The sequence below is a fragment of the Xenopus laevis genome, chromosome 1L (assembly GCF_017654675.1).
Source record: "Xenopus laevis strain J_2021 chromosome 1L, Xenopus_laevis_v10.1, whole genome shotgun sequence".
NCBI lineage: Eukaryota > Metazoa > Chordata > Amphibia > Anura > Pipidae > Xenopus > Xenopus laevis.
The window spans coordinates 169,724,712-169,750,285 of NC_054371.1; the positions used below are offsets into that span (position 1 = coordinate 169,724,712).

General features: G+C 36.6%; 1 protein-coding gene across 1 annotated transcript in view; it reads left to right on the forward strand.

The window, feature by feature from the left end:
* The window catches only part of galnt9.L (polypeptide N-acetylgalactosaminyltransferase 9 L homeolog), a 139,400-nt gene that overhangs the window by 78,410 nt on the left and 35,416 nt on the right, over window positions 1-25,574 (forward strand). The window contains exons 5-6 of the mRNA XM_018262326.2: window positions 370-567; window positions 2,839-2,956. Of these exons, the coding sequence (XP_018117815.1) occupies window positions 370-567; window positions 2,839-2,956 (316 nt within the window). The remainder of the gene's footprint in view (window positions 1-369; window positions 568-2,838; window positions 2,957-25,574) is intronic.

Here is a 25,574-nt window from a genome sequence, read left to right on the forward strand (position 1 = left end):
TGTAGGCCCATTCTGGAGGCTCACCGAAATTTGAAATGATGAGCAAATCTGTGCCATTCCTCTTCCCAAAAAATTTACATAACTATGGGCTAATTCAAAAACTGTGATGATTCATGAAACGCATTGAAGTTAATGGGTGCTTTTTTGCTGAGACTTTTTTGGGTGCAAAATACAGTGGAGTCAATGGCCATTTCTTTGCAGTGTCTTTTTACACATAAAATGCATTAAAGTCCATGGACTATTATGGGCCAAAATTTTGCCAAAATATTTGCCAAAGGCCAATTTCATCGCAAGTCCAAATAAATTTAGCTCATCATTACAAATTTGGAATGCCTCTGTTTCACTAATGCAGAGTTCTGTTGCATTTAGGGCTGAACCAGTGATTACAAGAATCAAAGAAGATCGGAGACGAATCATTTTACCAGCAATCGATAATATCAAATACAATACATTTGAAGTGCAGCAGTATGCCAATGCAGCTCATGGCTATAACTGGGGGTTATGGTGCATGTACATCACTCCTCCTCAGGATTGGTTAGAAAAAGGCGACGAGTCTGCACCCATCAGGTGAGTTATATTATCTTTTGTATCCCACAGCAACAGAAAAGAAGTCTGTATCTTGGTTAGAATTTATAATCTTTTTCTCATTAACTGATCTGGCAGTACTGTTGGTCCCGTCAATATCTGGGTAATTAAAACCCCCCATTATCATTACTTTACCCAAACTAGCAGCCTTTTTTATTTGCATCAGTAGCTTTGCCTCCTCCTACTCATTTACATTAGGGGGTCTATAGCATACACCTACAATTAATTTGCTGGACTCTTTACAATTGGTGAAGAACTCTACCCACAAGACTTCTGCCCCTCATTTCCTAACATAACCTCCTTCTTTATATAAGCGTTTAAATCCTGCCTAACAAACAGACATACCCCTGCTCCTTTTCTATTGCCTCTGTCCCTCTGAAACAAAGTATAGCCGCTGATATTAACTGCCCAGTCATGTGACTCATTCAGCCATGTTTCGGCCACACCAATCACATCATATTTTCCCTCCAGCACTAGCACCTCCAGCACCTCCAGCTCTCCCATTTTACCAGTCAGACTCCTTGCATTTGCAAACATACATTTAATACTAGTACCATATTGAACAAATTACATGTGGTCCTCCCTACCCTTAACAGTACCCCCAACCAAATCTCCTCCCCCATTTTCCCTTCCTTTGCCCACTCTCTCATCTAACCTGTTTTTCACTGAATCTTTTACTGAACCCCCCCCCCCCACGCCTAGTTTGAAATCTCCTCCAACTGTCCAGCCATAGCCATATTTCAAAAAAAAAAAAAAAGAAAGAAAACAACGGTAGTGCTATAGGATTATGCAAAGTCATGGTTTGTGCAGCTCAAAACTTCTCATGTAACTGACCCAGAAGGTTATTGTATAAATAGCAAAATAACAAAAATCTCATCCTAAGTCATAGATAAAGGTTGGAACTTGTATCACCACAATCAATATAATGGTATCAACATGAAGAGTTTTACCCAGAGCTGCTCTGGTTTCATCCTCATCAGAAATGACTCCCATGTGATAAAATATCATCTACCGACTTATAGAACTTTAAGAGAACCAGAGTCCTAAACCTGATTTGGCTTTCAGCATGATCCTTAAAAGCTTAAAAAGAGAACTACATCAGCAGTTCTGTGTGTACAAACCATCTATCATTTTTCCAGTGCATTTGCTCATTTAATGATTCTGTAGTGTGACATTGCTGTAAATTTATAGAGATCTCCAGCTAAAAGATGAAACCATACATTTAAACGATTGTATGTAATACTTTCATGCAAAAGGTATTTACAACAGCTATATCATTCTGTAAAGTGTTCTAGCATTCCATTAGAAAGTCTACCCCCCTAAAATTGATGACCTCTAAATAGAAAATTATCCAAAACAAATTATAGTGTCATGTGATTGGCAAGGCCAGACCTTCTAAAAATAAACCTGTTTCTGCTTTTTTGTAAGTCACATATATTTCACCAAATGAGATAGGCACATATGTTAATTAAGCAGTGCTTATATAACTCTTGTTTTTGATTATCCCATCAATATTTACCATTGGTTAAACAGTGACCTTGATTCTTCAATGACCCCAATACCATGCTCCTGCATGGAATAACATGATTTATTACTGAACTAACAGAAAAGTAGAATGAATTAGTTCTGAATTGACAGGGGACCACATGGAGGCCAGACACTTATTACATCAGCTGCCTTTTCTCATCAGAATTCACATGCTGTGCAGCAGAAGTGTTAAAAAAATGTATTAAAAAATAAAGCTTGTAGGAGGTCGGATATAAAACACATTTGCCTCTTTGTGGCTGGTGATATCGTACCCCTGGTTATACAGGAAAGCATAACTCAGAAAGCAGCAGTCTGTGACCTTGACATGGTTCACCAGTTGAGATATTGCAATTTATATATGCCTACAGCTGAAGGAAATGCAGATAATGAAATATACACTGAAAACATCTAAGGGCTAGTTATATATTATTTATTGACCCTATATGTTAAACATTTTAGAATTTCTTGCAGAATGGAGAATATGTTTGCAGCATATGGTGCTCCATATATCAACTCTCCTCCACCGTGTTAAGCTTTCATGCTCTGTGAACAATTCAGTGCTGAACAATGTTTATCACATTAGGAATTGAGTCATCTAGTCATGTTACCATGACCTAAATTGTTTGTATTCTTTATGGCAAAGCTGATATGTGCTTACAAACATTTGTGCAACCAAAATTTGTTAAGGGCACTTGCTTGATTTTGCTGTTTGTGTGTAATTTACAGAACTCCTGCAATGATTGGCTGCTCTTTTGTGGTGGACAGAGCATACTTTGGAGATATCGGACTGCTAGACCCTGGCATGGAAGTGTATGGTGGAGAAAACATCGAGCTAGGCATGAGAGTAAGTGTCCCATGAAATGTACAAATTTAGCCTATGTGTCACAAATGTTACAATAATGGTACTACAAGTATGCTTTAAAAGGGGGCACTAAGAGGAATGCACGATGGAGTAACACACCAACTCAGTAGATGTTTGCCATTGTTTAACTGAAATATATAAACATCTTTTATAAGATGTTTTCTAATGTATTTTGCTTGATTATGTTGAGAAATTCTCCCTTATACATAACAATGGTATACTTTCTGAAAGATGGCAGATTTCAGGGCAATAACTACAGAGGAAGCAGATCCTGCGACTGCAGGGAGCCCAGGATGTATGGGGGCCCAGAGATGCCATAATTCATGAACAATTTCAATAAATATGGGTAAAACAGGTCAACCTCTTGATATTTTGGGGGCCTGAAAAATAATTTGCTGCGGGCCCAGGTAATATCCTGTTACTCCACTGGTGGATTTGTTTGTTGTGTGGAAGGTAATCATTCATCATGCCGAGTCTCCAAATAATGTTCCTTTTTGAAGATCCTGGTGTGTTATGCAACCCACTTCAAAACAAGAGCAATGGGAGAGACTTTGGAGAATCTCTGGGAAGTTCTGCCAAACAAAGGAGTGTAAAAGCAAAATGAGAATTAGAACTTTAGGCAGTAGTTGAGGGAATTTAATGAAAGAGGACCTGGATATAAAAGTGTCATTGATCAGCAACCATCATAGGTAGCAATGGGGTTGACAGATGTGAAAGCAGTAGTTTTATTTTCCAACGTAGATCATCAGAGAGCTTATATCAATGAGTACAGGGCTTCTCATTCAAAATGTTAACAATATACATTATTCTTAGCTGTACTGGTTCCTATGAATCCATATGAAAACATTGTCAGCATATGTATTTTACCAGTGGCTTCTGGTTGGTTTGGTTGGTTTTTTCCATCAAACTAGTCTTTTTGGCAATGATACAAAGTCAATTACTATTTGTGCTTTTTTCTTTTAATGGGCGCTTAAAAATGTAGTTAATGGTTGGCAATAATTAAGCGGTTGTGTTCGTAAAATGGTTGTTAGCAGCAATAAAATAAATTGCAGAGCCACGGGCAAAAGCATTGCTTTGAGTTTAAAGAACATTTCCCTTATAAATTGGTGCTGCCGGCCTTCACGCAGGAAATGGCTTTTGTTAATCCGAAAAGCATGATAAGTAAATGGAATTGCCAGGTAGACGTGCGGCAACACATTGCCTTTATTTTATGGAAATTGCTCAGGAAAAAAAGATTAAAAGACATAATAATAGTCAAGACACAAAATGTACAAATAAAACAAGCCAACATTCTTAGCTGCTTGCTTTTTTTTTCATCATTTTAATCTTTTGATGGCAGTAGGGTGAACTGTTTGTGTATCCTTCCCAACAGTATGGCTAATGGTCCTTTTGTAAAATGTGCTTTCTTTGTTCGTTACCTTCCATTATATACATGAGCCATCATGTTTACATTTCTGTACTCTTTCCAGTTACTAGATTGCTGTTGTGATAACAATAGAACAGGAGTGGGCTGTATCCATCAGAGTGGAAATGAAGGACTAGGCTAATCACATAAACACAGCAAAGTATCTCATGTGCAATCATCAAATACTGCAAGCAATGTAAATATCAGAACACTTCATAGACACTCCAGGAACACAGTTCTTGGTTGATTTATTTAAGGGATTCTGTCTTGATTTTTATGGTATAGTTTTTATTACTAAATTACACTGTGTACATTGCAAGTAATTTATTCTACCATTTAAAAGTTTATTCTGAAACCAACAAGTGTATTTTTAGTTTTAATATTGGTGTGTAGGCAGTCATCTCAGGTCATTTTTCCTGGTCATGTGCTTTTAGAAAGAGCCAGCACTTCGCAATGGAACTGCTTTCAGATGAGCTATTGTTTCGCCTACTAAATGTAACTGAAGGAGTTGTAACTTGTATTAGCTGGACTTGGATTTTTACTATTGAGTGCTGTTCACATAGAAATGCAGGTGTCAGGGAGCTATCTGGCAAACTTCCCATTGTTCTACTGAAGGGCTGCTGGTTGGGGGGAGGAAGGACACTTGGGAAACTAACAACATGTCTAGCCCCATGTCAGATTTCAAAATTAAATATAAAAAAATCTGTTTGCTCTTTTGATGAACCGAGTTCAATGTGGAATTCTACTGGAGGAGTGCTATTAACTGATGCATTTAGTAAAAAACGTGTTTTCCCATGACAGAATCCCTTTAAAGGACCAAGCCATGATTCCTCCCTTCCAAATGTTGATATTTCTATTCCATTATATATACATACCTAGTGAGCACAGGGCAGTATAATTAGTTTTCCTGCTTTATAACTATAATGGAGTTGTTTACTTTGCCTTAGCAGGCTTCTAGACTCTCTGCTAATTAATTCTATTAAGGGCTCTAAATTCTTAATAAACAATTTGTTTCAGGCATCATTTGTGACCTCTGTCACACGATGCTGCTCTATTATTAAGGTATTTATTTTCTGGTATTTATATAGTACTAACACTAATTTATATTTCACAATGCAGTGTTGATAAATGGCTCAACACAAGAAATGTAAGCAGTTCCATTTAATACAGTAGGCACTGCATACTGATAATTTTTTCAACTAATGCAGCAAGCTTGACTGGTAAAATAGGCAAACTTTAGTTGTCCCTAGATGAACAATATGTCAGTGCTATTGCTGCGACAAAGTTGAATGTGTTGATGACTGTAAACACTTTTTCGAAGGGATGAAAGGTCTTTCTGCACATTAAGCATGATTTAAAAGCTTCTATAAAGGAAGATGTTGTAGTGGGAGTTGTGACTTTTGCACAGTCTGTAAGGCAACAGGCAAGTTATTTGCATGAGAGTTTTTTTATGGTGAAAGTTGTAAAGTTATAGAATTCTGCACCTAAAACAAAAGGTGCATTAGCAAATATGGAGTTACTAACATGAATACTCTTAAGGGGTCATTTGTGAACACAAGCAAGTATAAAAGTACAAGTGTAACTAAAAAAGTATAAAAGTATAAAAGAAAACAAAAAAATATGTGGGGAAAAGGTTGCATTGTGGTTGAAAAAGGTGATTTGCATGCATCTTTGTGCTTTGCATTAGTAAATTAGCCTGTTACTACTATATTGATTCATAGAGTGGTCTTATGACCCTTTTGGACAAAAAATATATTTTTTTTCCCTCCTGAGACAAATCAGATACAGCTTCATGTGGGGTTTTTGCCTTTCACTAGAAGTTATTTACTTGGGGAAAAGACTGGACTGGATGGGCACATGACTTTTCAACCCTAAAGGCGAAGGAATATAATTTTCTACTTATGGTGCCAAAAGTGACTACTTTTACTTACCTGACACCCCGAGCCAGTGCTCCTATCAGCAGAAAACCACACTGGCTCAGGGTTCTTCTAGCGTGCACCATGGATCGATCCTCTTCCTGCTTCTTCGGGTCTTCTGTGGAGGCAGCACATGTGCAGTAGAATGAAATGACGAACTTAAACGAAAAAGCCGGCTATTTCACTCTACTGTGCATGCTTCTGCACTGGAAAATTTAAAAGCTGAAGAAGCAGTAAGAGGATCACTTTGTGGTGCTCGCTAGAAGAACCCCAGGCCGGTGTGGTTTTCGGCTGATAGGAGCACTGGCCCGGAGTGTTAGGTAAGTAAAAGTAGTCACTTGGGGGTGCCTAACCATAAGTAGAAAATGATATACCTTCACCTTTAATTACTATGCAACATTACCTGGGTCTTTCAATCTCTTCTGCAGCTATAGTAGAAATCATTGCAATATAAGTTTATTTTAGAATATTAGAAACAAAATGCAATAAACTCCTTCCATAGTAAACCATGAATATCAAATAATATGGTTCTATTCAATAAACCTCTCTTTAACTGTGGAAGCGGAATGTGACGATAACCTACTGCTTTCTTTGTGATTTTGTATGGGGAATAAAAGCTCTCTCCAGAGCTACATAATGTGTCTGCCTGTTTCAGGTTCAGTCAGATAGAAAAATGATTCTAAGCGCACTGCAGGCAGGGTGAATCAGCTAAGTGGTTACTGCAGGTGCCTGCACCCATGTTGAAGCAACTTTAATTTCAATTCACGCCCTGCTCTGCCAGCCAAGATATGAAGGCTCTCAGAAGTTCAATTAAGATTCACGTTTTCTATTTGAGTTTAACCTGCCTGAGTTCGCTGGCATGTTCCCTATTTGAGTATTCATTTGCAGCGTTAAGTTTAAAAAGGAGAGCCAATTCATAATAGCAAAAATGTTAAACAAGGCATATTGGAGAAACGTTTGGCAGGTAAATGCCTTACAAAGCAAAAGTTTGGTGTGCGCGAGTGTTTTCTTTCTCTGAAATCAACACTGTCTATGTGTGCAGAATCAGCAATATAACAGTATTTTATTTCTTATTCCCTTAACTCTTTCCTGAATTAGAATAATAAGTTATTGTCTGATTTCTAGTGATGGACGGCAAATTTCCCTATTTCACCATAAGCTAAATTAATTTGTAAAACTGGCGAAAAATCCGACACGTCAAAATTATTCGGCCGCCCATTGATTTCAAGTGCATTCTTTGGTGTTAGCTATAACCAGGTAATATGCTCTTTCAAAACTTAAGAGGATCGGCACTCAATAATAGTTTGTTTTTTGCAATTACATTATATATTTATATACCGTATTATTGAATTTTTTTTAATTACCATCTTCTGGAGAGTGCCTTAGAATGATATTGTCTTTAATTACGCAAAAAAAATTCTTTGGTTGGACATCCTGTGAATTTTTTTTTAAATTACCATCATCTGGAAAGTGACTTAAAATGACATTTTCTTTATTTACGCAAAAAAACTTCTTTGAGTTGACATCCCCTTTAATGAATATGAGAAATCTGTAAAAGAGTACGTTCAAGGCGATTTACTCAAGCCAAAAGATAAGGGAAATTAACTTGGTGTTCCAGGTTCTGTCTCAAGACACTGCCTAACATGGAACAAGAATTTGCAGGACAGCTAAGTGGTCAGTGCATTAGAACATAGATATAAACGTTTTTGAACCCCAGTTGTTGTGACTTCCAATTACCATCTCCATATGGCAGTTGTTATAGGTCATCTGCAAGCTCCAAGCGATTCATTAAAATCTTTAGAATTATCAGCTGGTATAGCAAGCCTCTGCAGCCTCTGACAAATTAAAGCTGAAAGCCAGTCACCAAACACACACATAGATACAGTATGTTATAGACACCAATGCTTTTTGCTTCTAAAAGGTTTGGGAAAAAAGAGCTTTCCAGTCCAAGGTCAAGAGAAGCTTCATCTGGCACGAGAAAATGTCAAGGTTTTCTGAACATTGATCTGTCACGTTTTGATTACTAAAAAGATCTTAGGAATAAATTAGACTTGACAGGTCTTGCAGATAAAGTGGCCTACTGAATTTAAAAGGCAAATGTTAAAGAAGGACATTTAGGGAAAAAAATAAAAACCTTTGCCAAGAGATATTTCAGTGGAATGAGATTTGAATTTTGATACAGTAGCTGCAAAGTGATGGATGGCAGAATATACTCCCTTTGTTCTGTTGAGAGAGAGAGCCAAGCATGGCCTGATTCCCCTTGCAAAGCCATTGATTGATTGGGAGCTGCAGTTGTTTGGCTGGTAATGAATCATGAAATGATTAAGATACCATTGGCTTTCTCAGTACACAGAGCTGGGAGTGTATGATTAGTCCTTCTCACTTTGAAGAACATTTGTTTTCTAAAGAAAAGCAATTGTTGCTTCTTTAGTTTCTCAAAGAAAAACGGAGTTGGGCCAACTAATGGGTGAATGCTCCGAAGGGCCTACAAATCAATTCTCCATCAGAGCTATCGGATATCTAAAATATTGATTCAGAATCTTATACCTCTACAGGAAAAACATCTATTATCTGCAGTTTTCTTTTTCATTTCCGATCACAATTAAGAGATGCAGAATGTGTTAGGTTTGATTGTGGCATGTAGTTTTAAGAACTGAAATAAACACTGCATTTGAGTTTTCATTATTTAAGGGTAAGCACCTGCAAGAGGAGGCCCATTTACTAAAGATAAAATTTTGGTATTAGAACTTTTTAAAACCAAATGAAACCACTCTATTCCTCTAAAATCACGAATGCCATGAAAGTTATTAAAACATCCAAATTTAAAAATTATGAATGAGAATAGCTGTCAAATAAATTATTAAACCCCAAATTTTTTGTGGTCGAACAAAAAATTTTTATGATAATGTACGTTTTGATCTCCGAAAACCTCTAAAAGCCACAAATGAAAGGCTTTCCAAGAAACGAAAAGAAACTTCCATTGACTTCTACATAACCTTGACAGCTTTTACTTGCCGTACTTTTGTATATGTAGATTTTATGGTTTGTACACTTACAAACAAATTGTGAATTATGTAACTATATGAAAAATGTGTTTGTTTGCGCTACAAAATACGATTCAGAAAAACAAACATTTGTGAACATCCATAAATTGGCCCCTTATTGCTCATTTATTTATACTGAACCTTACGATATATTATTTGGCTGGCTGCGACAGTTAGCTTCAATTAGATGCAATAGTCTTATTATGATACTATAACCCTAACCTGTGACTTTATTTTCAGTTGCTCAGTAGTACTGATGACCAGTGTACTGTCACATGGGTTGATTTTAGATTTAAAAAAAAAAAAACTCCATTGGCCTTCATAACAAGCTCTTGGAAATTCCAGTAGAATTCCAGTAATTGCCAGGCAATATTTCTGGCTTGTCACTTGTTTTTCTTACAAATAAAAATTGAACAGTGATTGAGTTTGTTGAATTCGAGATATGGTGCCTGTCAACCCTTTGAATTTGCTTTGATGTTTAGAGAGTGAAGTAAAGACAGTCAAAGTCAAAGTAAACTTTATTGTCATCTCAGCAGTATACGAATATACAGTGAGACGAGACGACGTGGCTCCAGCGAGTACATATCACAAAAAGGCACTTAAAAATACACAATAAATATATAAACATGAAATGTGCAATATATAGGCAGGAATTGGATATATACATGTGTAAACCTTTAGAATTGTGCAAATAAATTAACAGTTCACAAAGTTTAAGTTCACAGTTCAGGTGTGTCTGGAATGTAGTGGGAGGAAAGGCAGTGAGTTGAGGAGTCTGATAGCTTGCGGAAAAAAGCTTTTGCGCAGCCTGGTTGTTCGGGCTTTAATACTGCGAAAGCGTCTGCCGGAGGGGAGCAGCGTGAACAGTCCATGTGAGGGGTGTGTGGAGTCCAGTGCAATGCAGGAGGCCTTTCTTACACAGCGCTTGTGGAAGATGTCCTGCAGTGGTGGAAGAGCCACTCCAATTATTTTGCCAGCTGCTCTGACAGTCCGCTCTAGACTTTTCCGGTCAGCAGAGCTGGTACTACTGTACCAAAAGCTTATTTATCTTGTCTTATTCAACTGCGCAACATTGCCCAAATACGACCATATATCAGTTCAGAATCAACTAAAACACTGATTCAGTCTCTCATCATCTCCCGTCTTGATTACTGCAACCTACTCCTCGCAGGTATTCCAACAAGTTGCCTTTCACAACTACAATCTGTGCTAAATGCTGCTGCTAGACTCATTCATCTATCTCACCGCTCAACATCAGCTGCTCCCATATGTCCCTTCACTGGCTCCCAATCTCCTCTAGAATCAAATTCAAATTACTAACAATCACATTCAAGGCCCTTAATAATGAAGCCCCTCCATATATTTCATCTCTGATCTCCAAATACACTCCTTCACACAACCTTCGCTCTCCTTCTGATCTTCGCCTAGATTCTCCTCTAATGATGAAATGATGATGATTTATCACTATGCTGCTTTTTATTATGAGTAATTAGTTACTGGGATTTCTTGAAGTCCCAACCCCCAGTTTTGTTGGGCCTGTGAGTTAAATTATACTCTGTAAGGTATGGATCAGTACTGACCCAATCTATACCTATGCCGCATGCAGTTACAATCCCAAAGTAGGTGCCTTAATTAGCGATGAGCAAATTTTTTCACCAGTCTTGGATTCGCAGTGAAATTCCACATTTAATCTGCAATTTTTTTCCCTTTGGCGACTTTTTGCAGAGACAAAAATGTTACCAAGACAAATATGTTACAGAGACTAAAAAGTCTCCATAAGAGAAAATGCCAATTGACTTTACTTCATTTGGACATAAAATTTGCCATAAGAAAAACGCCCATTGGTTTTAATGCATTTGGACAAAAAAGTTGGCAAGACAAAATAAGTTTCCACAAGAAAAAATGGGCACTGAGGGCATTTGAAGTGAGAAAAATTGTGGCACGTAAAAAAAAAAATTGACGCCCATTGACTTAAATAAGTTTTGCGAATTTTTTGCCATGTTGCAAATTTTTCAGCAAAGCCACACGAGACAAATTCGCTCATCACTAGTCTTAATGAAATTATACTCACCCTACAATTTGTTAAAGCTTCAACTTCCTGCTTTCGTTGGAATCAAAATAATTGCTCTACCTGTGTCATGTGTCAAACTATATCTCTAGGGAAATACAGAGAAAACCCTGAATATAATGTATTTTGGTATCTGTTTACATTTTAAACTATGTAAATGTAATCATATTCTTTAGACGTCTGCTTTTAGGGTACAGATGGTAGATGTTGTGGGAGTGTGAAAAACGCTCTTGGTGCTAATTTGTGCTTTTTGCAAAATAGAGTCATTGGTGTATTTGATTGAACCTACTTCAGATACATTTCACATGGTATTGTGCACATGACATGCATATAATTCCATCCTGCAAAAATTAGAAACACAATACATATTATTTCCCAAGAGATTCATGGTAATTTGCAACATTTCAGACAAAGTAGTAGTTTGATTAGTGGGGGCTGTATATGCAGAGAGCAGGTACTGTACATTTCGGTGGTTGTAGAAAGCGTAAGGAAAGACAGCTAAATAAAAGAAGGAAAGAGTCAGACCAAGCACGAGACAAGCAGTATTAATGGAAAAACTTCCACCTCTACCACAGGGTTCCAGAACAGATTTTTTTTTAGCAGTTCCATCAAAATCCAGAGTTGAAACAGCTTTGCTTTATGAATCCTCTAAAGTCTCTTGCATCTCACTATGAGTCTAATGCAGCATTTCTACATGATTGGATTATTCACTGTAAACTATGGATAGCACAAACTGACCAATTCCTTAAACTCTTTTATATTTCCTAGTCATTTTTACCAGCCCTTTATTTTTCACATGCTGTTTTTGATTAATTGCATTGCTCTTTGTCATTCTCCCAATCACCTTTAAGGACATCAGATGAGTGTAGCATATTTTACTTAAGTCAAAGGCACAGTGCTTTTAGGGTTAATTCACACGAGGAGATTCGCGGAGATTTTGTGGCCTGGCAACTAATCGCCTCGTCTTCTGGGTGACAATCTCCCTGAACTGCCTCAGCGTGTCTTTCCATAGGCTATGATAAAAAGTCGCCTGCGCTAAAGCACACGCGGCACTGCTTTTTCCGAAGTCTCCTGAAGTTGCCTCCGTGAGGCACGCTGAGGCAGTTTGGCAGGCAACAAAATCTCCCCGAATCTCCTCATGTGATCTAACCCTTAATGTGGCATACTTCAGACAGCTAAAATTGCTTGTGACTTTCTCTCCTGGCTGACTTATTAGGGAATTAGGAAAAATAAAGGCGTGCAGGTGACTTTTGCCCTCCAAAATTAGCATTTTTGCTAATACACCATACACCTTGCCCTAACTAAGATCTCTGAATGTAACATATTGTTTTTGATAAGCAACTGATACAGTAGATATGCTTTTCTGAACTAACTACATCTATTTACAAGTCCGTTTTCTCATTCCACTCCACTATACGAAAAATGAGTATCTTTTAAACACACAGTTCACCCCAACAACAGTTACAGTAATATTTGTAGAGGTTTTATGGGACAAGCAACTGTTGATTGATGCCTTGTATGGATTGTATGGCAGAGGGATGCGTCTGTTTAAAATTTGCTGCTCTCTTAACCCAAACAGGCATTATTCCATGTCAACTTGGTCACTGGAGGCCTCTATTATATTATAGTCTGGATGAAGGTCTACATATTTATTTGGCAAAAGACCAAGTATGCCACCTCCTATTCATAGTAATACATTCATATATGTACATAAGCAAAGACAACTTTGCAGGATAAAATACACTGGGGGTTATTTATCAAAGGTCGAGTTGTTCTTTTCCAGAAAAATTTGAGTTTTAAAGGGTAGTTTTCAGTATAAAAAAAATATCTAATTTTTAAAGATGTATTATGCCCTGAAGCTAGAAATAGCTCAAATCCAAAAAAAAACCCCAGCTAAAGCCTATCGAGGTCATGTAGAATTCAATGGCAGAGGTCCCTTCATCATGTTCAAGGTTTTTTTAAATGATTTTGGCTCAAAAACTTGATATATTCAAGAGATTCGAGTTTATTTCACTCTATAAATTTGTGTATTTGCGTTTTTCACCCCTTTTACACTGATTTGAGTTTTTTCCATTCGAACTGTTTCATAAATAAGAAAACATTCGAGTTGTGAGTTTATTCGAGGAAGAAAAAACCTCACAAACCTCACAAACTCGACCTTAGATAAATAAACTTATTATTGTTTATTCCATTTAAAACCCTTCTATATTCTCTCACCCAGTATAACCTCAAAAAGCCATTATCTTTATCTAGTTGCAGAGGATAAATAGATTCCCTCTGACAAAGCACACACACAAACCATACAAAGCCTCCAGCCACAAGCAAAAAAAACCCACTCTACAATAATAAATATTCTGTATATGAAGAGACTCTTCAGATATGCACAATATATCAAGCTATTATGAAAGAAAGAGACAGTTTCTTTAAAGGAACAGTTCAGTGTAAAAATAAAAAAGTGGCAAATAGATAGGCTGTGCAAAGCAGGAAGTAGTGTTCCGGTTAAAATGTTAGACATCCAGTGACTCCAGCCTTTATACATGACATTTTTGGAACCATAAAAAACAAGAATTAATTATAAATACTATTATGGTGCTAGGCTTGGGAAGTGGCAAAGAAGCCTTGTGCCACATGATCGATCAATAAGGCCATTTGCTGCCAGGATTATCCTCACCCTTTAATAAGTACATGGTTCTACAAGTGACCACTGACTAGAGTCCTGCGCCATGTCCAAGCAGACCCGTGCCCGACCTGGACCCGAAGACCTGCAAGTCGACCTACAAAACCGCCACCCACTATGCCCCAGCACCCAGACTCACTACACAACCCAGCCGGCAAACAGATAGGTAGATAGAAAGACAGGTAGTTAAATGATCATTTAAAAAGTCCATTTGCTGCAAGGACTTTAATCATCCTTTAATGACATATGAAGTACAAATGCTACAAGTGACCACAGACAAGGTACTTTTGCAGGGGCCAAAGGGCCAAGTCTTTTGTAATATGTTCTAAATTCACATAGATAGATGATAGATAGATAGATAGATAGATAGATAGATAGATAGATAGATAGATAGATAGATAGATAGATAGATAGATAGACAGACGATAGATGATAGATAGATAGATAGATAGATAGATAGATAGATAGATAGATAGATAGATAGATAGATAGATAGATAGATAGATAGATACTGTAGATGATAGATAGATAGATAGATAGATAGATAGATAGATAGATAGATAGATAGATAGATAGATAGATAGATAGATAGATAGATAGATAGATACTGTAGATGATAGATAGATAGATAGATAGATAGATAGATAGATAGATAGATAGATAGATAATAGATAGATAGATAGATAGATAGATAGATAGATAGATAGATAGATAGATAGATAGATAGATAGATACTGTAGATGATAGATAGATAGATAGATAGATAGATAATAGATAGATAGATAATAGATGGATAGATAGATAGATATAGATAGATATATAGATAGATAGACAGTTTATTTAGTAGTACCACCACTTATATATGTGTGAGCATTAATGCATTTACTTAAATGTATTCCCCTTTTCCTACTGATTTGATTTTATGCCCAGCCCTGCTCCACAATTACATAAGGAAAATGGAAAGACTGAAAGTAATTATAAGGCAAATATAGAATGGGGAAGCATGAGAGCCTCGCTTTTTTTCAAGCTTGAGATGGAAGCCTAAGGCAACATCTGAATGGACTGATCTGTGTTATTCTTTTCACTGCATTTGGCTTAAGCAACAAATTATATTATATTTAAAGGCTGTGATAGCTGCAGGCAAGAAAGGTCTTAGTGCAGGTAGATTTTAATTAACTTGCTAGTCATTGGCAGGGTCAAAAGGTTCAAGAGACATAATTTAAATATATCTGCAAGAGCTTTGTTGTGGTTGATAGTATTATAGAACCGGAATATGTTTAACTACTCCCTCTTTTTGCTACAAATTTAACAGAATTTTGTTTATATTATGTTTCTTTGATCTGGTCCCTGTGATCTTGTGAATTTTGTTGACGCATGGCTTGCATGTATTCTACAACTCTCTAAAAATGTTTACACTTGCAAGCTGTAATAGTGCTAATAATTGTTAGATAGATAGATAAATAGATGATCAATCAAAATCAAAAAGTCCATTTGCTGCCAGGACTGTAATCACCCTTATGTTGTAAATATATATATATATATATATATATATATATATATATATATATATATATATATATATATATATATATATATTGTTTTGCAGTTGAAAATAGATATTCAGCAGCCTTTGCTGTTCATTGTGCTTGAGCAGCCACAACACAGCAGCCAAAAAGTGGTTTTGTCTTTCAGTGTTATGCAGACCAGTGATCTCTAAATGAAAGATGGGAAACAATAACCCAATCAACGTTTCAATATATTTTTTCTCCTTTGTTTCATTTAATGAAGGGTTCCCTTGAACATCCAGTTCTGAAGAAAATGCATGTGCAGTATCTGTATAAATATAATTGGAATAGCTGAGCGGGACGGGACACAGCATACTCCCGTGTAAACTGACATACGTGATAGATTTGTTTACCCCATCTCCAAAGCACCCATGTGTCTCTAGTAGGTGTGTGCATGACACACTGTTTTCTGCATGAGAGCTTTTCCATGTGTATTTATGTAACATCTTTCCTATAAATGAAACCTTTGGCAGATAAGATTACAAACATTTCATTAATATTCTGACAAAGTTATGACTCACTACATTTAGCTATAAAACAAGACCGCAGGAAAAGAGCCCAGACTGAAAAATCCCCTAATAATAGATAAACAATACTATTAGTGCCAGACAAGTGATAGAATACATCTGGGTGAGTGCCATGCTGTGGACATATTGTAGGCATGCTTTACATTCTATTGGCAGCACTTCACAAAAATGAGAGATATAAAACACAACGTGCAATAAAATGGAGCTTTCCAACACTGTCTAACAGCAGTGAAAAGGGAAAATTATATTCACCCCTAAACCCCAATAAACCTTAGCCTTATATGACTTTAAAAGAATATCTCCTCTCTTTAGGATATTATCTAATACGTTTTCACCCAGCTTTTTTTTATTGGAACTCTTAAGTTAACTGTTCAGATATTTGACAAACTGAGACATTGTTTTTTTAATGCTAATCTATTGTTTCAAATATGTAGATGGATACACAGAACAACACATCCCAGCAGTAAGTATGGTGTGCCTCCTAACTCTAAGATGCCCAAGGGTTGTATTTGATCATATTTGCTTCCATATTAGATTTCATTTCAGTGGTTCCTGATACATGGTTATACTGTATGTATTTCATTGGGTAGCATGGTAGCTCATTGGGTACAACACACTGGAAAAAATCCCAGACTTAAAGGTGCTGTTCAGCTTTGAGTTAACTTTTATGTATGATATAGAGAGTGATATTATGAGACAATTTGCAATTGGTTTTAATTTTTTAATATTTTGTGGTTTTTGAGTTATTTGGCTTTTTATTCAGCAGCTCTCCAGTTTGCAATGGCAGCAAGCTGGTTGCTGGGGTCCAGTACCCTAGCAACCATTCATTGATTTGAAAAAGAGACTGGAACATGAATAGGAGAGGGCCTGAATAGAAAGATAAGTAATAAAAAGCAGTAATAACAATAAATATGTAGCCTTACAGAGCATTCGTTTTTAGATGGGGTGGGGAAATCTGGAAGGAGACAGAATAAAAAGGCAAATAATTACAAAAAACTATATAAAAAAAAATAATGAATGCCAATTGAAATTTTGCTTGGATTTGGTCTTTCTATAACATACTAAAAGTTAAAAGTGAACCACTTTAAAAAGCCCTTAATTCTGCAGAACAGGGTGTCCTGAGTTCACTTCCACCTTGGGCACTATCTGCAAGGATTTATGTGTTCTTCCCCTGTCTGGATGGGATTCCTCCTACACTCTAAAATCATGTGTCCTTATATTGTACACAAATAATGTAGTAAATAATATTAAATAATAATTAATAAATGAATAATAATAAATTGGAATAAACATCTATAAAGCACAATAGTAACTGTTATGATATAACTTGAACAGAACATAGCAGGTAGCACTGGTTAGAGCACGTTCCCCCATATATAATAAAAGGAACTATATTTGTCCAGGAGCAGTAACCCATAGCAACCAATAAGATGACCGGTAAATGTTTTTTTTTTTAAACTTGTATGTTTATTATGTATTAAACTTATTCAAGGTACACATTTGACTTGAGTTTAAATAATTAAAGCACATATAAACATAAACATTGCTTATTCTGCTTGGTATCAGACATGAGAAAGGAAAATGAAAATAAAGGAAAATAAAATAAAAAGAATATATAGATTCAAAGAAAAACATCAGTGAATAATAGTAAAAAAGAGGTTGTACATGGCATATACGCCAAAATAGGTAAGGTTTTAGAGTAGTTAAACTTTACATGACTTGTATAGGATGCCAAGAGTCCCATATTTGACCACATTTTATTTAAGCCTCTAGTGACCCTGCATTCATTCCATATGTTCCCTAAATTCCAGTTGTTGTAGGTGACCGGTAAATGTTACCTGCTCATTGTTTGTTATGGGTAACTGCTCCTGTCTTTTATTAAATAACCTATACAGAAAATCAGGTCTGCACACTCAAAGAAATTTTTTGACTGAAATATGCTTTACTAGTAAAAGAACTGCTTAATGTTCACAAAAACACAAAAAACATTTCACATGATAACGATATACATACCACCCTCAAGTAGAGAAAAAGGCAGACAAGAAATTACAAGTAGCGGATACACCTGCCAAGATGAGAATAACCCCAACGTTTCGGCAAAATAGCCTTTGTCAAGGGGATTCTGATTAAATAACCCTCATTGTCATTGTCCAGCGGTTTCTAGCACTCCTAAGGTTTCATGTAAAAGTCAGCTTCAAGATAAAAATTCAATTTGTACACTGTGCTGTTTTGCAATAGAAGAAAACTGTCATGCAGAATAATCTGGGTGCAAGAAATTCTCCATTCTGGTGATTTCCATGCATTAAACAACTCTTAGGAGCCGATTCATCAAGGGTCGAATATCGAGGGTTAATTAACCCTCGATATTCGACTAGGAATTGAAATCCTTCGACTTCGAATATCGAAGTCGAAGGATTTAGCGCAAATGCTACGATCGAACGATCGAAGGATTATTCCTTCGATCGAACGATTAAATCCTTCGAATCGAACGATTCGAAGGGTTTTAATCCAACGATCGAAGGAATATCCTTCGATCAAAAAAACTTAGGCAAGCCTATGGGGACCTTCCCCATAGGCTAACATTGACTTCGGTAGCTTTTATCTGCCGAACTAGGGGGTCGAAGTTTTTTTTAAAGAGACAGTACTTCGACTATCGAATGGTCGAATAGTCGAACGATTTTTAGTTCGAATCCTTCGATTCAAAGTCGTAGTCGAAGGTCGAAGTAGCCCATTCGATGGTCGAAGTAGCCCAAAAAACACTTCGAAATTCGAAGTTTTTTTACTTAGAATCCTTCACTCGAGCTTGATGAATCGGCCCCTTAATGTCATGTTCTATTACTTAGGATAGGCGATGGGCATTCTTTAGGACATCCCCTAGTGACTTTCCCTAGTGACTTGGGACCTCACTTTATTACTTCATTCTTCCAACCTTGAGATTGTGGGATAATAGCGATGATGCCACTTGATAAGGTGAATCTACAACCCAGGGACTATAGGCATTGCTGAATAATGATCCACTATAAACAAGACAGCCCTCGGTAGAGGAAGATGACAGTAAGTTGGCACTGAGCTTTAGTTTGGCTCATATTGGAAATCCATATAACATTACACTCTGGTGGCTTATATTACCTTGCAGTGACTTTACTTGTCACAATAATGCATTTAAAAAATGGAAGATACCAACGCTAGTTGCTTAATAGATAGGTAAGACTGCCTGAAATAATTTAGGGATGCGTGTCTCTGAAATTCATTTTAACTTTGTCCCTTTGGAGCTCCTTGTGGATTTCTCATTATTGATGATTCTAATCTGTACCATGAAATACTGGCAGTTTGCTGTAGATAGAAATACTCTTGTGTGCACTAAAAACATTGTCATTGATATCTGTCAGTCTGTCTATAGACATGGAAGGATGAATAAAGCAATCTTTTAGCCTTGTAATTAAAAGTATAATACCTGTAACAAAAAATATAAGTTATAGGGACTAAAGTTGGCAAAGTTTCCCCCTGCTCTAGTAAAGGCATAGTTACCATTAAAAAATACTGTAATTGGTCTACTAAAATAATTAAATCTTATAACTAATTGGATGCATGGGATATAGAACAGTGATTATGCACAGGCTCACCCATGTGTTGCGTATTTTGGACTGAAATACGCTGATCCTTGATGGTTAAAGTTTGGGTGTTGGTCAAACTTTCCTGGTTTCCTATTATTTGTAAAGTGGTAGTGATCCCTGCACTCAATACTGGTTTCTGTCTGCTGCACTTATAGCCCGCCCTCTGCAACATAATCACCAACATCATCAGAAGTGGAAGGTTTAGGCATACAAGGGTCTGGAAATTCCTGATGTATTGAAAATGAAAATCTTTGCAAACAGGTGGCCATGTTCCTACATAGAACCTTGATAGTTTCTTAACATGATTGTATTTCTGTTCACACAAACATGAAATTGCAGATCTAGATCTTAGATCTTAAATCTAACTATGCATAGGTAAACTGTATGGCCAGAAGTATCCATAAACCCCTTTCAAGTCCTCAGTTGGTTACTTATTGCCAATTTCTAAACCGTCTTTGGAAGCAACATCAGCAGAAAGAATAGGTTTGCTAAGATGTGAGAGGAACTTGATTGGTCTTCACAGACCCTTGACCTTGACCCAGTGGAACATCGATAAAGAGATCTTGAACAGACAAATATCTGGACAGTTTTGTTAATATACTGTAGGTGAATATATTAGTATGATGAATGTGTTGATTAGGTTGGGTATAAATAACACTTTTTTCCTGCATACTAGTTTGCCCAATAGGAAATCATCATGAAAATGTACTGGACTGTTATTCAAGTTCTGCAATGCCATTTAATTATTTACAGTTTATTACAGACCAATTACTGAATTAATGAAACTTAATATGTTCACCTTTCTTGCTACTTAGAATATAAGTATGTCAACTGGCAACTCAAACTGTAGGACTTCGGGAGAGTAGCAGAGACCTTGTTATGCTCTTCTAATTAAACCATGTTCATTAAAATTAGCAATGTGGTGTTTTAAAGGCATCTTCTTATCAAGGATAATATGAAAGCCCTAAGTCTGGTGATAATGAGCTAGATTTAAGGCCAATTAAAAGAAAATGAATCCAGGGTCTTGAGCGGAACTCAACTTGAGGCTAAATGATATCACATCAGCTGTTTTTGTTAAGTTAACCCCTGCTAAAGAAAAACATTGTCTAAATTCTAATAAACAGAATCTATTACTTTCACAAGTTCTATTGTAAGAATTGTAATATACCTCGTATCTCTAATTAGACTGGATTAAATCATTGAAATGAAAACATTGAAATAATCACTATGGGAGGGAACATTCAATTATGTATTTTTATATGGGCATTGCAAATAACGGCATGAGAACTAAAGTGACTTGTGACATTGCCTACACATATAAGCAAAATGTAGCAAAAAAAATTGCGTTACATGGTAGTAGTGTCTTCTTGAAGTTGCCCCTGTTTTGGTTTCTCTTTCCGTGTTCCCCTATTTGGTTTTTATCAATAAAAACCATCAAAAGCATATATCTGGGACATACAAAACAAGCATAAACCTTTAGTTCTGAGAAGCAGCAATCAGAAATTCAAAGTATAGTGCACTTACAAGGAGACCATATAAAGACATTTTCTTTTGTTTCTTGCAAGTTTTCTCTTTGTGATACATACAATGCTCCAGTAATACATATTGTATAATGTATGATAGAGTCATGTAAGCTTTTGAGCACCTAGACTTGTTCCAATTAATTATCAGAATGAGCAAGAGTTCATTTACAGATTTGATTTTTATTTATACCGTAGAAAGTTTTGTCCATTATTGAATTACAATCAACAGTCTTCTCTGAATTTGAGGCAAATTTGCACGTTTCGCCGCCGGCGAATAAATTCGGGAAAATTCGTCTGCGTGAAAAGATTTTGGATGTGCGTCTAAATAGTTGATCGCGTCAAAATTGTTGCACATCAACAATATTCGGATGCCCATTTGGACGCCCATTCGGACAAATGGGCATTCGGACAAGATGTGGCCGTCAATTTTCAACTTTCCCGAATTTTCTCGCTGCTTCGCGCAAAATTTTTGACTTTTTTGGCAAATCAAAATGGGAGAAATTCACCCATCACTAGCCTTCTCTAAATTCTACCTCTACATGGCAGACGTATATTCATTCCTTAAATTTGGGTGTTAGCTTTTCCTAAAACCAAGATAGGTTTCAGATTGTTAGAGAACAAAGTTAGGTGCTCACAAGATTTAAATGGCTTTATGTTTATGTGAATTTGTTTTGGAGGAAGCTTTGGTACTTGATTGGTATGGTTTCTTTTCTAGCAAGTCCAGAAGATAATCACTGGTCTCTATATAAATCTGAGTGTCTTCCTTTTGGCGTTCTTCATATGTTAGAAATGTATCACTCTTATTAATCTACGAATTGGATATTTTTTGTGTGCATTTAAAGCCTTGAGGGAATCTGTTGTGCAAGATCTATGGCATTTTGTGAGTTTAAATTGTACAATGCCAAAGAATACATTTTTTTCTTCTTTGGAGGAGGTTCACATTACCTATGCAAGCTCATCCATAAAACTCTACAGATTAGATAAGGCACATTTCTCATAAAATGTTGTGGAAGAAACAGCGCAGGATGCTCCCATGAAGTAAAATATTTAAGTACTATATTATTTGGCTTTGTTTCTTGATTTCCGCCTCCTTTATGATTCTCTCTGTTAGCCCCACAGGTGTCTGCTGTTTTGAGGAGCTGCAGAAAATTAGAAAATCAAAAACTACACTCACTGTAATTACATTTTCTCTATGCCACTGAAAACATAAAACTCCTTCTTTAGTAAACCGACAACAAAACAGGAGAAGAAACTGTCTTTTATAGATAATGTTTAGGAAGGGTTGTACATCTGCGTGGAAAAGTTAGAACCCTGTTTTTTTTTACTGCAACCCAGAATTATGAATAAGGTAACCCTCAGGTGAGTCCTTGGAAAGTCCATAGTGAGTGTGGAGTAGATGACCTGCCCATCTCTTACTAAATTCTTCATAAAATGCCAAAGGGGATGCTAAGTTTGCTTATACAGGTATGGGACCTATTATCCAGAGTGCTCAGAACCTGGGGGTTTCCAGATAAAGGATCTTGCCATAATTTGGATCTTCATACCTTAAGTCTACTAAAAAAATAATTTAAACATTATGTAAACCCAAAAGACTTGTTTTGCCTCCAATAAGGATTAATCATATCTTAGTTGGGATAACAAAGTACTGTTTTATTATTAGTGAGAAAAAAGGAAATCATTTTTAAGAGTTTGAATTATTTGGATAAAATAGAGTCTATATCCTGTAATTCAGAGTTTTCTGGATAACAGGTACATGTACCTTATCCCAACTCTGATAGCTAGATATAAACTATTCTATTTGTGTTTCATTACACATTTCCATCGTGCTGGTGCTTGTGTAGTAAATGATAAAGTAATGACCAGTATAGACAAGACTTGACTTTGTTTCAGTTCCTAAAGCAATCATCCCTTGTTCTGTACTTCCTCTGTGTACTGTACATACACAAAAACCCACAAATTGTAATTGAAAGTTAATTGTCGTTACCAGCTGAGCTGCAACACATTCTGTTTAATTTCCAATTAGATGGTTTGTGAAAAGATTTCCTTCTGCATACCGATTGGTCCTACCAGCCTCCCCCTTCATTTCAAATGCTGATTTTTAGCCAGCAACAATTTAATTAGCATATTTTAATTAAGTCTCTTAGATGCGGTGCAAATTGAGTAATCTGACTGGAGGAAAAAAAATCTTTCATTTATTTGGATTTGCCGGTGAAAGCACTGATATTATTCACATGCTGCGGAAATGAGCAGCTTTCCATACTTAGGCCGTTTTGTCATTTACATTTTTCTTTAGTGCATAAGTGGCCATAAAACAATGTTCTGTGAAACACAAACTATGATTTATTTATTCATGTTCACTGCATGTAATTTCAGCTTGTGATTTCCAACAACAATTCAACTTATACCAACTGTGACTCATCAATGCCAACAAGAAAAGCTTATATCTGGTGGGGAAAATTCCATACAGTCTACAGTTTTCATTTTCCAGGATATCAAGGTCACTATTTTAACAGATAAACTATGATGTCAACACAAGGCATATATGCAGCTGCTATATAATGGCATCCATCTTCTGCTCTTCGGTAATCTTCGAAATGAGACCGGTGAATCGGCACATGCGCAGTTAGAGAAATATACTGTGTCACGTCAACTGCGCATTCGACATAGATCACGAAAATTGCCGAAGCGCCGGTCTTATTCCAAAGATTACCGACGCAGCTGAAGATGGCGCCCATGAACTCCGCTGGACAGAATCTGCATGAAGGATTGAGTAAAGACTTAGGGGTATTTGCCTGGGCAGCTAGACTGAGGGGGAGGAGAGAAGGGGTCTATGTAGGGAAGGGTTTTTTTTATTAAGGGTTTGTTTCTCCTTTAACAATGGCTAGAAATGTTCTTGAAACACTCCTAATATAAAATTCACATTGAAGAAATTGCAACTTCTTCCAAGATTATTCAAAACCTGATGTAGCACAAAATTAAGTAACAATGAATGTTCTTGCTATATCCAAAGTTTCTGCAGAGATAAGCAGAACTATTCAGCGAATAAAATATATTTCTCTTTCCACTACCTGTTTTTAAAAGGGAAGTAAGGTTTTGTTTAAACTTGAGCTTCTTCTACTTTATATTGGATGCTAAAATTCCATTGTAGGCCAATGATTAAGTGCGGGGTAAGCATGAAACACGTTAGGCTATAGATATTGGGTCAATATAGGTTTTAACATACTTGTAATATTAAACCATATCTTAGATTTAAGTTTTGAATTATTTAGTACCTATTTGTGGTCACTAGGTGAACACATTGAACAAACATACTTATTTTTGAAAGCGTTGGAAAGAGTATGTGGATTTTATTCACTTTGGTGATTGTGGCCAAAGAGTTTTTACTTCAGCACTTGTATCTGAAGGCCACTGACTTGGAAAGATTGCATCAGGTGGCAACGACAAGCATGTTTCCAGCAAAAAGCTTGGTACCTTTAAAAGCCGAATTTCTGTTTTTTAAACCATAAATTCAGCTTTTCTAATGCGAGAGAGAGAGCACAATTGCACTAGCAATGTGGCCCTCCTGGACCCCCCACTCGCAGGAAAGTAAGAGCTGGGGTGGGGGAACACCCCAGTGTCTAGATGCTATTGTTGCTGTTGCACACCTCAGATACTTGGGGGCAGATTTACTAAAGTGTGACGTGACTAATGCTGGCGACTATTCGCCAGCGTTACCGCTTTCAGGAACTTCGCTGCTTTACTAACGGGCACATGCGTAACATTGCTAGCGAAAGAGAGAGATGCTAGCGGTCATTCGCACTCTATCACCAGGCGAATTTTACCAGTTCTCTGGTTTAATCTCACTACAAAGTAGCGGCATCCTGCATGGAACACGGGGTTTTGCACAATTATACTTTTGTACTGTCGATGTCCACCTCAAGGTCATTAATAAACAGTGTCACAAATGAGATTCCTTTATTGACTAACAAAGAAAACTACCATGAAATCTCTCAGAATACAGCAGTTCCTTCATCAGTTACACATCTGAAATTACTAAGCATAGACCAGAAGTGTGTACCATTATTAATACTTTGAAGGAAAAAAAAATTAAAAACTGTCCGAAATGCTTTTTGTTTTTACTATTTTATGAGAAATCTGGAGATGCATTGCAAAGGGAGTTTTTTCCCATTCAATTAAACTCAACCCAAGTGTGTTGCATTTTGAAAGGTGTTTAGGCCTTCTGTTTACACCAGAAGCAAAATGAGTCTTCTGATTTGCATAA